At 34.9% G+C, this 14,504-nt stretch overlaps 1 protein-coding gene across 2 annotated transcripts in view; it reads left to right on the top strand.

Annotated features, from left to right (window-relative positions):
* Positions 1–14,504, top strand: part of atos (atos homolog atossa) — a 65,123-nt gene that overhangs the window by 39,822 nt on the left and 10,797 nt on the right. For both annotated transcript variants that reach the window (XM_089712154.1, XM_089712155.1), the window contains exons 2-8: positions 6,590–6,730; positions 7,648–7,758; positions 8,045–8,175; positions 9,479–9,601; positions 10,174–11,721; positions 13,250–13,398; positions 13,938–14,101. In XM_089712154.1, the coding sequence (XP_089568280.1) occupies positions 6,590–6,730; positions 7,648–7,758; positions 8,045–8,175; positions 9,479–9,601; positions 10,174–11,721; positions 13,250–13,398; positions 13,938–14,101 (2,367 nt within the window). The remainder of the gene's footprint in view (positions 1–6,589; positions 6,731–7,647; positions 7,759–8,044; positions 8,176–9,478; positions 9,602–10,173; positions 11,722–13,249; positions 13,399–13,937; positions 14,102–14,504) is intronic.

Below are 14,504 nucleotides of genomic sequence, written 5' to 3'. Positions count from 1 at the left end.
CACACATAAAGAGGATAACTTGTATTAACACATAGGATAGGCTTTATCCCGGAAATCCCACGGGAACGGGAACTATGCGGGTTTTCCTTTGAAAACGCGGGCGAAGCCGCGGGCGGAAATCTAGTAAGCTATATAATATCATCGCTTCATGCTTAGACAAATAAGAGCGGAGCGGGTAAAACCGCGGGGCACAGCTAGTATTACATATAGGTATAAATAGAGAAGATGAAATTGTTTGTTTCTTACTTTTCGACTCATTATAAAAATTATCTTATATATATGTATTTCTATCCTTGAGATTGAGAGTAAAATATGTATTACGAACACGAAAATAACAACACAAAAATTAAGTTTTTTTCCGTACCTAGACAATTTTTGTAGATAGGTATGTACATATTAAAAAACATTTTTTTATTTAAGTACTAGAGGTCCGCCCCGGGTTCGCCCGTCGTACATATTTCGCAATAAAAGGTAGCCTATGTCCTTTCTTGGGTATCAAAATATCTCCATACCAAATTTCATGCAAATTGGTTCAGTAGTTTAGGCGTGATTGAGTAACAGACAGACAGACAGAGTTACTTTCGCATTTGTAATGTTTGTTTAAGTATGTACAATAACATATTCAATGTTGTATAAGTCATTCCGGACGTACTGTATATGTACTTTACATATTTTTAAGTCGGTAAAGAATTAGTAAAAGTAATTTTTTTTTCGTAATTTCGCAAGTGACCTAGATTCTATGGTTGAATTTAGTCTATGAACATTATAATTTATAATTACGTTTTATAATTCATTTGTACTTAAGTAGGTAATAATTATGTGTAGTTTTTTTGTATTTATTTTAGAAAAATATTTTACTAAAAGCGTGTTTTTGATTTAAACAGGTCTTTTATCGGTTTAAAAATATTTATTAATAAATACCTGTATTTTCCGTTATTTTAACTAATAACTAGGTAACTATACTAATAAAAAAGGCATAAAAAAGATCTTTTTTAAAATTCAGTCAGATAACTCATCCAACTTAGGGTCATTGCGCCTGTTCGCGTCCACATGCCTATTCGCGTCCATTTTGCGGATATCTTTTAGAAAATTCACGAAAATAAGTATACTTTAAGTAAAATTGTAATAAGAAAAATTTCCGATAATACCTCAATGTATAAGAGACATGCACACATATTCAAAATATGCCTGCGCACCGCCTATCCTATTTAAAAAAAATATTTAATTTTGGCTATTAAACGAGAAAGCTAAAACGCGCGGGATTTTGAGAAAAAAATAGTGCGCAGCGTCGCGTTTGACGGTAAGTATCTTATTGTTAAATGTGAATTTTTGAATATGTAACTGTTTCTTTACTTTGCTAACAAAACATGGAATAGTATGGATTATAAATCAGCTAATTTATTTTACAATTAATAGCTAAAATAAGGTGGACGCGAATTACTACACCGAATTTGTACAACTTCCATTTTGCGTCCATGGTGGGCGCAAACTATACCTATAGTGCATAACAATAGAACATATTGCGTCCACATTGTTTTTCATTACGTAGCAATGAATTGTTTGTTAAAATATGTAATTTAAAATAGGCTGCAAATTTTTGACTAAGACTACAAGTTGATAATTAAAATTTTCATTCAAATTAGCTAATTTTTATGCTATTTTTTCATTTTAAAATGGGTATTCTAAGAATGAGACTAGTATCTTTGAGAATGAGAGTCAATAAGTCTGTGGTTAAGAAAATAATAGTTATAAACAAAAAAGAAATTTAATTCATTACAAACTAAAAAATAGGGTAGGTAGGTAAACTTAATAGAACTGATTATTATTTATTTACATAACGTAACTTTGTTTTTTGTTAATTTTTAGTTCTATTATTGATGAGAAGATAAATATAAAAATAAGTTTTTCCAGTTTCCTTACAGTGAATTATATTAATAATATGTTGATTTTAGGGTTCCGAACCTCAAAAGGAAAAACCGGAATCCTTGTAGATCACATATCATACATCAGTATCACTTTGATATCCGTCCGTCTGTATGTCCGTCTGCCGGTCTGTCTTTCTGTCAAGACCCTTTTTCTCAGTAACGCGTGGAGGTATAAAGCTGAAATTTATATTGAATACTCAACTCTACGGTCCCTTGAAGCAGTGAAAAAATCAAACTTATAAGCCAAAGCAATCAAAAGACACAGCCGTTTATGCTGCAAATTTTCGCAAATTTCTACATTCGCAAGGGAATCAAAACCTACAGGGTACTTTACGTGAACACAGACACTTGAAGTTTGGTACGAAGCAACGTCTTATAGCACAAATAAGGGAAACATTGAAAAAATAATCATTTACAGTTAAAACATATGAAAAAAAAAACAGGTTAATACGGAACCCTCGGTGTGCGAGTCCCATTCGCATTTGGCCAGTTTTTATTAAATAACTATATTCGTAAATAGTTTGGAAAATCCAAAAGTGCACGCCTCATAATTTTTTTTTAATAATTATTTATTTATTATTATTTTTGTTTATTTAATAACAATTAAACCACATCGAATCAGACCCTGAAAAATGAAAGGGTTCTATTCCTGAGCATACTCAAGCGTAAGAGAAAAAAGATGTAAAATTTTCGTCGGCGCCATATTGAATTTTAGTTTTGACCTCATATTGGTTAATAGATACCCCAATAACCATGAAAATGACACCCATGACGAAAATATATAAAATTTTCGTCGGCGCCATCTTGGATTTTAGTTTTGACCTCATATTGGTTAATAGCTACCCCAATAACCATGAAAATGACACCCATGACGAAAATGTGTAAAATTTTCGTCGGCGCCATCTTGAATTTTAATTTTGACCTCATATTGTTTAATAGCTACCCCAAAAACCATGAAAATGACACCCATGACGAAAAGATGTAAATTTTTTGTCGGCGCCATCTTGGATTTTAGTTTTGACCTCATATTCGTTAATAGCTACCCCAAAAACCATGAAAATGACACCCATGACGAAAAGATTTCAAATTTTCGTCGGCGCCATCTTGGATTTTAGTTTTGACCTCATATTGGTTAATAGCTACCCCAAAAACCACCCACATTTGCAAATGTGTTTGCTACTTAGGAAAAGTTCAGATTTAAAGATATAAGTAGGTAATGTGACGAATTTAATTTATTTCATTCCGACTGTTTCTCGGAATAACATACATTTACTAAGAATTGCATACAATGCCGGTTTTAATATATTGCCGGTAACATAATATTATGTATGATAATAATTCTTAAAAAAGTATTTTATACATTTCTTAAAAAGCTTCGATATTGTATACAATAATACAATTCATATTCAAATTGTTGTAAAATAGTCACACTTTTTTAAGTTGGTTGAATACACTAAAATACTTATAAGGATCGTACCTACTAATAAAAGTAACAAAATGAATTTTTAAAGTTCCCAGTAATCTTCTGGAATCAATTTCAATAAAAATATAAAAATTCACTTCAAAAAAAAAAAAAAAAAACAGCCGAGTTTTTTTTTGTTTATTTAATAACAATTAAACCACATCGAATCAGACCCTGAAAAATGAAAGGGTTCTATTCCTGAGCATACTCAAGCGTAAGAGAAAAAAAAAGATTCGATTAGTAAAGTATTTCGGTCGCTATCGTGTTAACAAGAAAAAGGATCCGCACATACAGACACACGGACGTCCAAGACAGAACTTTTTTAAACTGTTTTTTAACTAGTTTAAATAACAAAAATGACATCAAAAATATCATGAACGTTAAAAATAGTGTTTTTTCTTAATATGTGTGTGTATGTATTATCTTACAAGTGCAATGTATGATACATAAAGACATTTTAAGTTTGAAAAATCAGATGTTTTGCGCGAAGCGACAGTAGTACCCACCTCAACGCTTCGCTTATGAGGCGTGCAATAAACAATTTATTAAGATCTAATTTTTATTTGCATTTATCTGATAAAATATCACCCAATACACTCTTAATTCCTTTTCTAAGCTGGTGGACGCGAACTGGTCCACGGGTGGACGCAAACTGGAATTTTTGGACGCGAACTGGGTAAAACGCCTAATTCTGCTATTTGTCTTGATAAATAAAAACCACATGATATTTCCAACACAATTGAAAGTAAATCTTAAAATAGACTATGTAATGAACATGTTACATAAATTTTGAGTTGAAATTTGTTCTGGAACATTTTTATTTTCTCCTTCAAACTTTCCAACTGCACTAAGTGGACGCGAACAGGCGCAATTACCCTACATAATATTAAGTACTAGCTGCTTCGCGCGGTTTCACCCCCGTGGCTCCACTCATGTTGCCCGTAGCGTGATGAAATATAGCCTATAACCTTCCTCGATAAATGGGCTATCTAACACCGAAAGAATTTTTCAAATCGGACCAGTAGTTCCCGAGATTAGTGCGTTCAAACAAACAAACAAACAAACTCTTCAGCTTAATAATAATTAATATTGGTATTAAGTATTAGGTTTAATAATAGCAGGAAATTTATTCATAAATAAACATGACATGGATATTTAGTATTTACTAAACATTCATTCATTGTCTTATGCATGTAAAATTAACGCTTTAGTGAAAAATACATATATGCAAACATGGTTCGTATCATGATTTTTCGCTACTTCCCGCCAAAAATACAACTTTTTCTAACACATAGTAAAAAACAAAGGCATTTACGTAACCTCTTTGTTCTTATCTAGAACGCGGCTATGTCAGTGCCGGGGTGTGGCTTGCAGCGCCCTTGACACACATCCAATGCAACCCCTTGGAAAATCTCCAATCGCTTCAAGCGCACCCCCGTCTAGTTATACTATGAACTATGAAGCGCTCGAACCGCTGAGTGCTACAGGCCGCTCTACTTTCAAGCGCTTGAAGAACAGTACCGTTTAGAAGGGCCGCGGAAGTAGGTCGCTGCAGCGCTGAATTTGAAATGTACGTTCTATTTTTAGAAGTAGGACGTTAGCAACAGGGCCTACCGAATTGGGCCGAATACGTAAAGGCGGGAATTTAATCTGTGGCAGTGTTTATGGTTCATAGTCTTTATTCTATTGTTTTGAATATTTTCATTGTCTATTATTGTAGCCTGTAGGCTCTAATTTCAAAATTATATGTTGCAACTTGCAAACTAGATTTTGTTTCAAGGATTTTTGTAATTGCTTATATTAATAGATACTAATTACTATTTTATAGATCACAGTTATTTAGTTTTTAATGGACTAGATTCAAAAATAAATATTTTAATTGATATCTGAATCGATTTATAAATCCTTTGTTTTTTTGGATTCAATGTTCAAGTTCATTCAATGTTGGTAACAAATGTTTTTTTTTCAAATGACATAGATGTGATAACCAAAGTTTTCCATCAACATAATATTTAACTTTTTCCACAATAAGTATATAATACTCAGTATGTTTTTATTGTCAATATTTTTATTGATAATTTTCATGTCAATAATAACAACTTTAATATTCTGATGGTATTATTTTTCCATATAACGTACAAGAGGTCCGCCCCGGCTTCGCCCGTGGTACATATTTCGCAATAATAGGTAGCCTATGTTCTTTCTCGGGTATCAAAATATCTCCATACCAAATTTCATGCAAATTGGTTCAGTAGTTTAGGCGTGATTGAGTAACAGACAGACAGACAGAGCTGCTTTCGCATTTATAATATTAGTATGGACTATGGATGTAGATCCGAAGATTTGAGAATCTATTTTTTTCTACCTTAATTTTAAATGCAGAAAGCAATAAAATATGTGTTATGCTAAATTGAACGAAGACCTTTCTCTCAATAATTATAACTTACATAAGTAAATAAGAAGGAAAGATTTAGTCTAAAAAAAAACTGCAGAGAACAAAGATAATAATTATTTTATTATAAAGCACTACAAATAGAATAATTAAGTTTACGTGATTTGATTAACAAATAATGATAGGAATTTTTCGATTCGAAACAAGAACAATATTGTTAACATTAATTTACTATGATCATCTAATTGTGGTATATACTATTTAATTATATTATCATCATCACGGAATAGTTGAACTCAAACTCAAACTTAAACATATATTTATTCAACTAGAGATCTTTATGAAGCGCTTTTGATCAGTCGTAATAAATATATTAAAATTAAAAATTAACCATCGGTTCGCAATCAAGCAGTTTTTGCAGTGGTCAAGAAACGAAGGAAGGTACCTATACTATTCGGTCATAGGTTAAGAGATAGATTTAATAATTTAGTAAAATGAATATATGACAGTCTTTCGTTACATTATCCTGCGTTGTATTATTTTAAGTGAGAGTATATTTTTGCTCTAGCTTCTGATGTAGTCTCTTTCTTTACGAAAGCATTTGCTCGACAAATTCATTTAGGGTAAAAAGGCGTACAGCAGTCTTTCGTTCTTCTTAGTGCGTTCGAAAAGATTCTATGCAATGTTCTAATACTGAACAACACTGAGTTTTCGTTTACACTAAAAGATCACGAAAGAATGCTCTTGCTCTATGTTCTTTTGATGTAAATGCACTGTTATACAAAATAATGACATGGAATAATATTCCAGATGCACAGTAACGAGGCAGCGCCCGCCGGCGGGCCGGCGCTGCTGCAGCAGCTCGGGCGGCTGATCGTGCGCTCGCGCAGCAGCAGCCCCGCGCGTGCTGCACAGCCGCATAGGCACAAGCTGCCGTCCACCAGCAAACAGGTCGGTGTGATAATTGTGCAGTAGTTTAGGTGTCCAGCAGTACAACATTGTTAGTATAAGTACAGTACCCCTAGTGTGAGTTTAATCGAGTACGAAACTGCGTCTGCGTCACAGCCGAATTAGTATGGGAAATCGAACAGCGCCCCTAGCGGACGTATGGGGAAGCTTTGATTCCCCATACTTTCGCTGTGACGCAGACGCGATAGTAACGTTTCGTACTCGATCAAACTGACACTAGGGACACAGGTACAGGTACAAACTGTCGTCGATCAGCAAACAGGTATATAGTTCAGCTGATCAGCTGTGAAGGTGATCAGGTGATCAGGGGACCAGGAGTGCAGCATTGTTAGGAGATATAGGCAGGAGCTGCCGTCCACCAGCAAATAGATTAGCAGAACCTTAGTAGTTTGGTGTGTGGTGCTGTAGTCGACCAGGTTTCCAGCAGTTAAGCTGTTTAGGAGACCAGCAGTACAGCATTGTTAGGAGATACAGGTAGAAGGTGCCGTCTACCGACAAACAGGTTGGTTTAGTAGTTTAGCGGGATAGCAGTGACGTAGTCTAGTAGTTTACAAGTTCAAAACAGTATAATAGACCATTATTATAGCAGTTCAGCTGTTTAGTAGACCATTAGTATTTAGTTCACCATTATTTAGAGATAGAGGCAAAAGGTGCCGTCCACCAGCAAACAGCTCGGTTGTCTAGCAGTTTAGTAAACAAGCGGTTTAACAATCAAGCAGTAAGAAGTTCAATATTACAATTCAGCAATCGAAAAATATAGGAGTATTAAGTAACATGATAACTTCACATTTGGGTTACCATAACTGAAGATAACTTGAAGTGAAAATTAGAGAAGCACTTCATAGAACAAAAAATATAAATCTGTATTGATTTTTAAAACATTTTGTTAACAATTTCAGATAATAACCCAACCGAAATACGACTCGGATGAGCCACGGCCGGGCATCGAAGCGGCACTCGACAACCACGTTCAGTCGCTTTGGAATGAGCAGATACCCATTTGTATAGAGGTGTGTAATTTTCACTACTTATTTTTTTCTTCGTTTTTTTTCTCCTGTATTCTTCAAAAGTTTTATGGCATGCCGCATGTGAAAACAGCCTTAGCATTGATCCAGCGTTCTGGATTATGGACTATGGCCTAATCTTTTATGTGATACGTCTGTATTGATGATGATGTGCTTCTTACTGCCTTGCATAAGATAAACATTTATTTATTTAATTAGACTTTTTAAAGAGCGATATAAAATCCTTTATTGATAAAATACATAACCTAAAACCCAAATACACGCATTCCAGGTGCTCCTAGCGCCCTCCTGCCAAGACTGCTACATGTCCATGTGTCGGGTGGAAGAAACCGCCGCGTACGACAAGTTGCACTCTACACGCGGGTTGCTGCTCGAACGGTGGACCATGAACGCTGTTAGCAAGTGAGTGTTCAATACAATACAGTATAATATAATACAATACAGTACAATACAATAAAATACAGTGCAATGCAATACAATACAGTGCAATACAATACAGTGCAATGCAATACAATACAGTGCAATACAATGCAGTGCAATGCAATACAATACAGTGCAATACAATGCAGTGCAATGCAATACAATACAGTGCAATACAATACAATAGAATTGTAAGTTATTTTTATTTACATTTAGGCTAGGCTGATTTAACCATTCCTACAATAACAGTTTTCCTATTACGACACGGAGGTTTAATTTACAATACAATGCAATACAATGCAATATATTGCAATACAATATAATACAATACACGTAAGGAAAGCACACTTTACACGATAAATTATTTATTACAAAATATAATTTAATCATAGAATCTTTTAAAATAGACAAAGTATTGTAAGTATTATAGAAAATCATGTTTGAAAATTGAGCTGATTGGTCCAGTTTTAAAATAAATGCAGAAATATTTGAGATACTTAAGTTATTACAAACGGCCATATACAACTAATATTTTCCTGTTTTCAAATGTATTTTATTCTACTACAAAAGATCATCAATTATATATTAATTTGTTAAATAAATCAAATGGTAATTAACATAGTTTCTTAATTACCTACTTATGTAATGATATATATTTCTAGAATAATTATATCATTTATTTATGTCTATACTAATATTATAAAGCTGAAGAGTTTGTTTGTTTGTTTGTTTGAACGAGCTAATCTCAGGAACTACTGGTCCGATTTGAAAAATTCGTTCGGTGTTAGATAGCCCATTTATCGAGGAAGGCTATAAGGCTATATATCATCACGATACGGCCAACAGAAGCGGAGCAATGCGCGTGAAACCGCGGGGATCAGCTAGTAATTTATATAAAACTAACTAAACTATATAAAAATGGTTTGAACTATGCCTAAAACTTAACAAATTAAATACTAAAACTTTTCTCGAGAACCAATCTATCTATTTAACAAAACCGCATCAAAATTCAATGCGTAGTTTTAAAGATTTAAGCATACATGAGACAGGCAGACAGCGGGAAGCGACTTTGTTTTATACAATGTAGTGATGATGAAATTAATTGTCAACACTTAAATTATATCGTTCATTTTAATTAGTTTATAGAATGCTTTAATAAACATCTTTTTTTTTTATGGCACAGTTAACAGAAAATTTCTGTTCAATTAACATTGTTTTTTTTCTTTTTTTAAATAAAAAATTACTTTATTATATTATGTTAATGCATATTTCTCTAATTTTACAGGAACACCGACAGCCCGCCAGCTATTTCGCCTCTATGGTTGATGAATGCTATCCGCTCGCAGCTGCATTTCTCCCAGCTATCAGCTTGGAGAGCCACATTGAAACGGGCCCAGCCGGAGCGGAGGTATAGATGGACAGATATATTTTTATTTGGTTCGCAATTCGTTGGTACTGTGTTTTTGTTATTTTTCATTTGTCAGTGGGTAGTTTATAAAAATTCAATTATTTATGGATTTTAACTACATTTTGTTAATTAACTTTTGAATCGACAAAGTACAGAATAAATACTATTTAATATTTATCATTACACTGGCTCCAGAAAACTGACATGATTATTTCTTTTTTATACAGTGGACATTAGTTTATATTATCTGTATAATTATTTTAATGATGATTGTTCATTTATCAAATAAGGTATCTTTAAAAAAATGTTTCTCATTTCTTACTGCTTTTGTTAATTATTTATTTATTATTATTTATAAGCCTTTGATGAGACATTTGAAGACATGTATGTATAATATATGGTATCTAGGTTGTTTCCATTTTTACGTGTCTGTTTGCCAGTTGGTACAGGCCTCCTCCAACCATTTCCATGTTGCTAATAAAATCAATTATTTTTCATACATTTTTATACTCAGTTTACATTTTTATATTCAGATTGAATGAATTAAGCCTAGTGCCTTTTATCATTTACAGAAGGAAACTCAGCCGCGAGACATGCAACATAAAGAAGATAGAAGCGAACTGTGACGTCACCGACCTAGAAGAATGCAAGCTGAACATCGTCTACTCCATCAAAATGGCCGCCGAATACAACATGGCCGAATTCCCGCGCCCCCCCACCGACCACACCTTCCCCTTAGCCAATATTGGCAATAATATCTACCTCAAAGTGGTCCTTAACAGCCTCCCGCGTCTAGATGACATACCTCACGTTAAATGTTTCTGCAAAAGAAGAACCAGCAAGGAAATTCCACAGAATATACACGAGGAAATTATCGGGAAGTTAAACGATCTCAGTATTGGCAGGAAATATCCAAGCGATGCAATCAATTCCAATGTTGGCAATACCAGCCGGAGACTGTCCATCATATCCAACCCTGGCTCCACGGAATATCTATACTCGAGCTGTGATAAGAAAATTCTTGACGACAGAATGCTAACACCGTGCAGTGAAAGTGGAAAACACAAGTGCAGTTGTGACGATGAATCCGACGAAAAGAAAACGCCCAAAAAACTAGACGAGAGACGGATAAAAGAGATAGCTAAATACAAACGTCGGTTGCGGAAAGAGTGCAAAATTAAACGGCTCTGTGACAGTACATCGTCTGATGGGGAAATAAAGAAGGAAACGCATACGTCTATACCGATATTACAAGCGGCTAGATTTGACAGATTCAGAGCAATCGGTTGCTATAGAAACCAGACATATCTAACTCTGCCCGCTAGTAGGATAGAGAGCAAATCTCCGTTTATAGAATCTATAAATATACAACCGCCTGAATTCAAAAAGACTAACACAGTTGGGACGCAAACAGACGATATATCCTGTATATGTGGTAACAAAATGCTCATGAAATGCTCTACCTGTTTTGATACTATCAAAACGGGTATGGTCAGATCGGAAGGCAGCTACAACTTGGCAGAGAACGGAGCAAGGCGAAAGCGAAGCGATGACGAGCGGTCGTTGAAAAAGCTAAAATGTGATATAAGTAGTGATAGTGATAATACACAGTGTGATATAAGTTTAGGTAGTGATAAGTGCGATGTGGTGAAACGGCCCAAATTGCGACGATTATTTCCCATCAACGACAGGATAGAGAAGATAGTGAGCGATAGGCAGAATAATGACATACAAGAGTTGAAACTGCGGGACGATGATTCTGTACTACAGAAACCGGAGGCAAAACGGCAGAAGACATACTCTATAAACGAGGACTATGTTTTATATGAGAAATGTGACTACGGATCTATAGATTGCGATCTCGATTCACCAAAAGACGAAAAATTTCCTGAGGTGCGGAACGATCAAGCACAAAAAGAAGACAAGTCTGAAGTTCGCAAGGATCAGATACCGTCTCCGAGTGAGATGGACAGATTCAGGTGGAGGTTCGATTCCGCAGCATCAATGGTGTTCCACACGAAGACTGGTCTGCCGTTGACTTCGAGTCCGGCCCCTTTGAGACGAGGCAATAATTGTTTTGATTTTGACGACTCGATTAATGGTGTGTCTGGGATTAAGAGGTACGTTTTGTTTGTTTGTTTGTGTTAAGTGCTGGTAGAGGTGGTATAACCTTAATTTTTTACACTAAGGGCGTATTCAGAAAGAAAGCTTGAAACTTATAAGCGCTTATCGGCGCTAAGTTTCAAGCTTTATTTCTGAATACGCCCTAATATTGTAAAGAGGAAAACTTTGTTTGTTTGATTGTAATGAATAGGCTCATAAACTACTGGACCGATTTTAAAAATTCTTTCACCATTCGAAAGCTACATTATCCACGAGTATTATAGGCTATATATCATCATGCTAAGACCAACATGAGCGAAGTAATGCGGGTGAAACCGCGCGGCACAGCTAGTTTTATATATTTTCTATAGGAGAGCAGACGCGTCGCTTATTATTAAATTGCTTATATCTATTGCTTAGTATTAAATTTATAGTAATTTAACTAGTTGAAATATACTAAGATTACGGATTAAGGTTTTGTGAAATTTTAATAGTTTCTAAAGTCATGTTAACAGTTAAAATGGAATTAACAAATTTAAGTTAAGGTTAAGGAAACTGCAATTTTTTTCAATATTTTCTAAATAATTTTTTTGCTCAAATAAATTTTGAGTTGACAATGTGTGAAATTTTGAGTTTAGTAAAATAAACTCTAAATGTCATAGTAATGACGTTTTATAGTAAAAATGAATCGCCAAATGTGTTGGTAAACGCAAATCTCGAGAACGGCTGAACAGATTTCGTTTATTCTTTTTAGGGTTCCGTAGCCAAAATGGCAAAAACGGAACCCTTATAGTTTCGTCATGTCCGTCTGTCCGTCTGTCCGTCTGTCCGTCTGTCACAGCCGATTTACTCGGAAACTATAAGTACTACAGTGATGAAATTTGATGGGAATATGTGTTGTATGAACCGCTACAAAAATATGACACTAAATAGTAAAAAAAAGAATTGGGGGTGGGGCCCCCCATACATGTAACTGAGGGATGAAATTTTTTTTTTCGATGTACATACCCGTGTGGGGTATCAATGGAAAGGTCTTTTAAAATGATATAAAGTTTTCTAAAAAACATTTTTCTTAAAGTGAACGGTTTTTGAGATATCAGCTCTCAAAGTCGTAAAAAGTATGTCCCCCCCCCTCTATTTTTATAACTACGGGGTATAAAATTCTAAAAAAAATAGAGGTGATGCATGCTAATTAACTCTTTCAACGATTTTTGGTTTGATCAAAGTATCTCTTATAGTTTTTGAGATAGGTTGATTTAACTGTAATTTATTATATTTGCTGCTACGGAACCCTTTGTGCGCGAGCCCGACTCGCACTTGGCCGGTTTTATTTTTTAACAATTGAACAACAATTTTTTTATAACAAGAGTAAAAGTACATACATTACATGAATGTCGGGCGAAACGGGTGTGGACCGCTAGTTTTCAATAAATACTTGTCAAATTTACACAAATGAAAAACTTTCTGATGTTCGAGTGTAAGTTAGTTTTAGATTTTAAGTTTGAGTTTGAGTTAGACTTTAAGTTTGAGTTCAACCCATTCCAGCGCGCTATTCCACCCGATATCGCCGCCGTCCCCCGCGCCCCCGTCCCCCGACTCGCCCCCCCCCGCGCCCGCGCTCACACACACACCAAACAGGAGGAAGAAAACGCCCGTCAGCAAACTGCGCGTTGGCTCTAGTACGGGGCTTTTGGGTGAGTGGTGTAAAAAAGTAAAAAAAACACATATATACAATAACATATAAATATACACACACAAATATAAATACACACGCACATACAACATAAAATATAAACACACTCTCTGATATTCGTACAAAGACTTACAAATAAACAAAAACACACACCAGTGAGACATATATATTATATATACACATATATATACTGTATATACATACACACACACACACACAGTTAATATTTTTATTATTAATAATGGTCTAAGAGCCCGTGGGAGATCGTCCTTTACCGATCTGATAACCAGATGAGAGGTATTTTTTATTAAATATTTTTTATAAACTTTTATCGATTTTTTTTCATCACCTTCATATTTTTGATAACCAAATGAAATTTATTTGACTGATAGTTTTTGATACACAGAATATGCCTAGGTATGCTTGCCTACTCATTTCAGTGTATAATTACCTGGCAAGCAGGTGTAAACAGGTAAGTCAAAATAGGTGAAAAAAAAAGTACTAGCACAATAAATAAACACATTCTACATAATATTCCAGGCACGTTCGAAGAGTCCGCTCTAAAAGGGCGTCTCGAACCCGTGGCCACCGTGCACGGTTTCACCGCAGAACTGGGCGCGTCGGGTGCGTTCTGCCCGCCGCACCGCCGACTGCCCGTCACTGTGTTCTTTTATGCACCCGGAGGGACTAATGCACCGTATATGGTGAGTGTGGGTTAAAATGGGGGGTTATACAGGGTGTGTGACACCCGTGGTTAGAGTGAGTTGTAAGCATTGGTTGTTGTTAGCATTGGTTTTAGGCATTTGATTCGTGTGCTTAATCGCTCACATTTGTAATTGTTACATATTAATATTATTCTAGCCGTGAGAATCTGTAAATGGCTTATTGTGTGTATTATATTATGTGACTACCTTTAAGAATACAGCTGTAGATTCTCCTAAAATATAAATAAATAAATAAATAAGTGCGGGGTGGAATGGGGGTTAGGTAATGTAGGTATAGGTAAAATCCGATCAAAATATGTTAGAGTTAGAATTTTTCTCAAAAGGGAGTACACGCTTTTGATTTTTACACATATTTGGACAAATTAATTCAACATTACTTTTC

The sequence above is a fragment of the Colias philodice genome, chromosome 28, assembly GCF_061535455.1.
Source record: "Colias philodice isolate Cphi_HAF_F1 chromosome 28, ilColPhil1 Martin Lab GWU primary, whole genome shotgun sequence".
Classification (NCBI taxonomy): Eukaryota; Metazoa; Arthropoda; class Insecta; order Lepidoptera; family Pieridae; genus Colias; species Colias philodice.
Note: the sequence above shows the minus strand (reverse complement) of the source record. Positions and strands in the feature narration are given on the sequence as shown.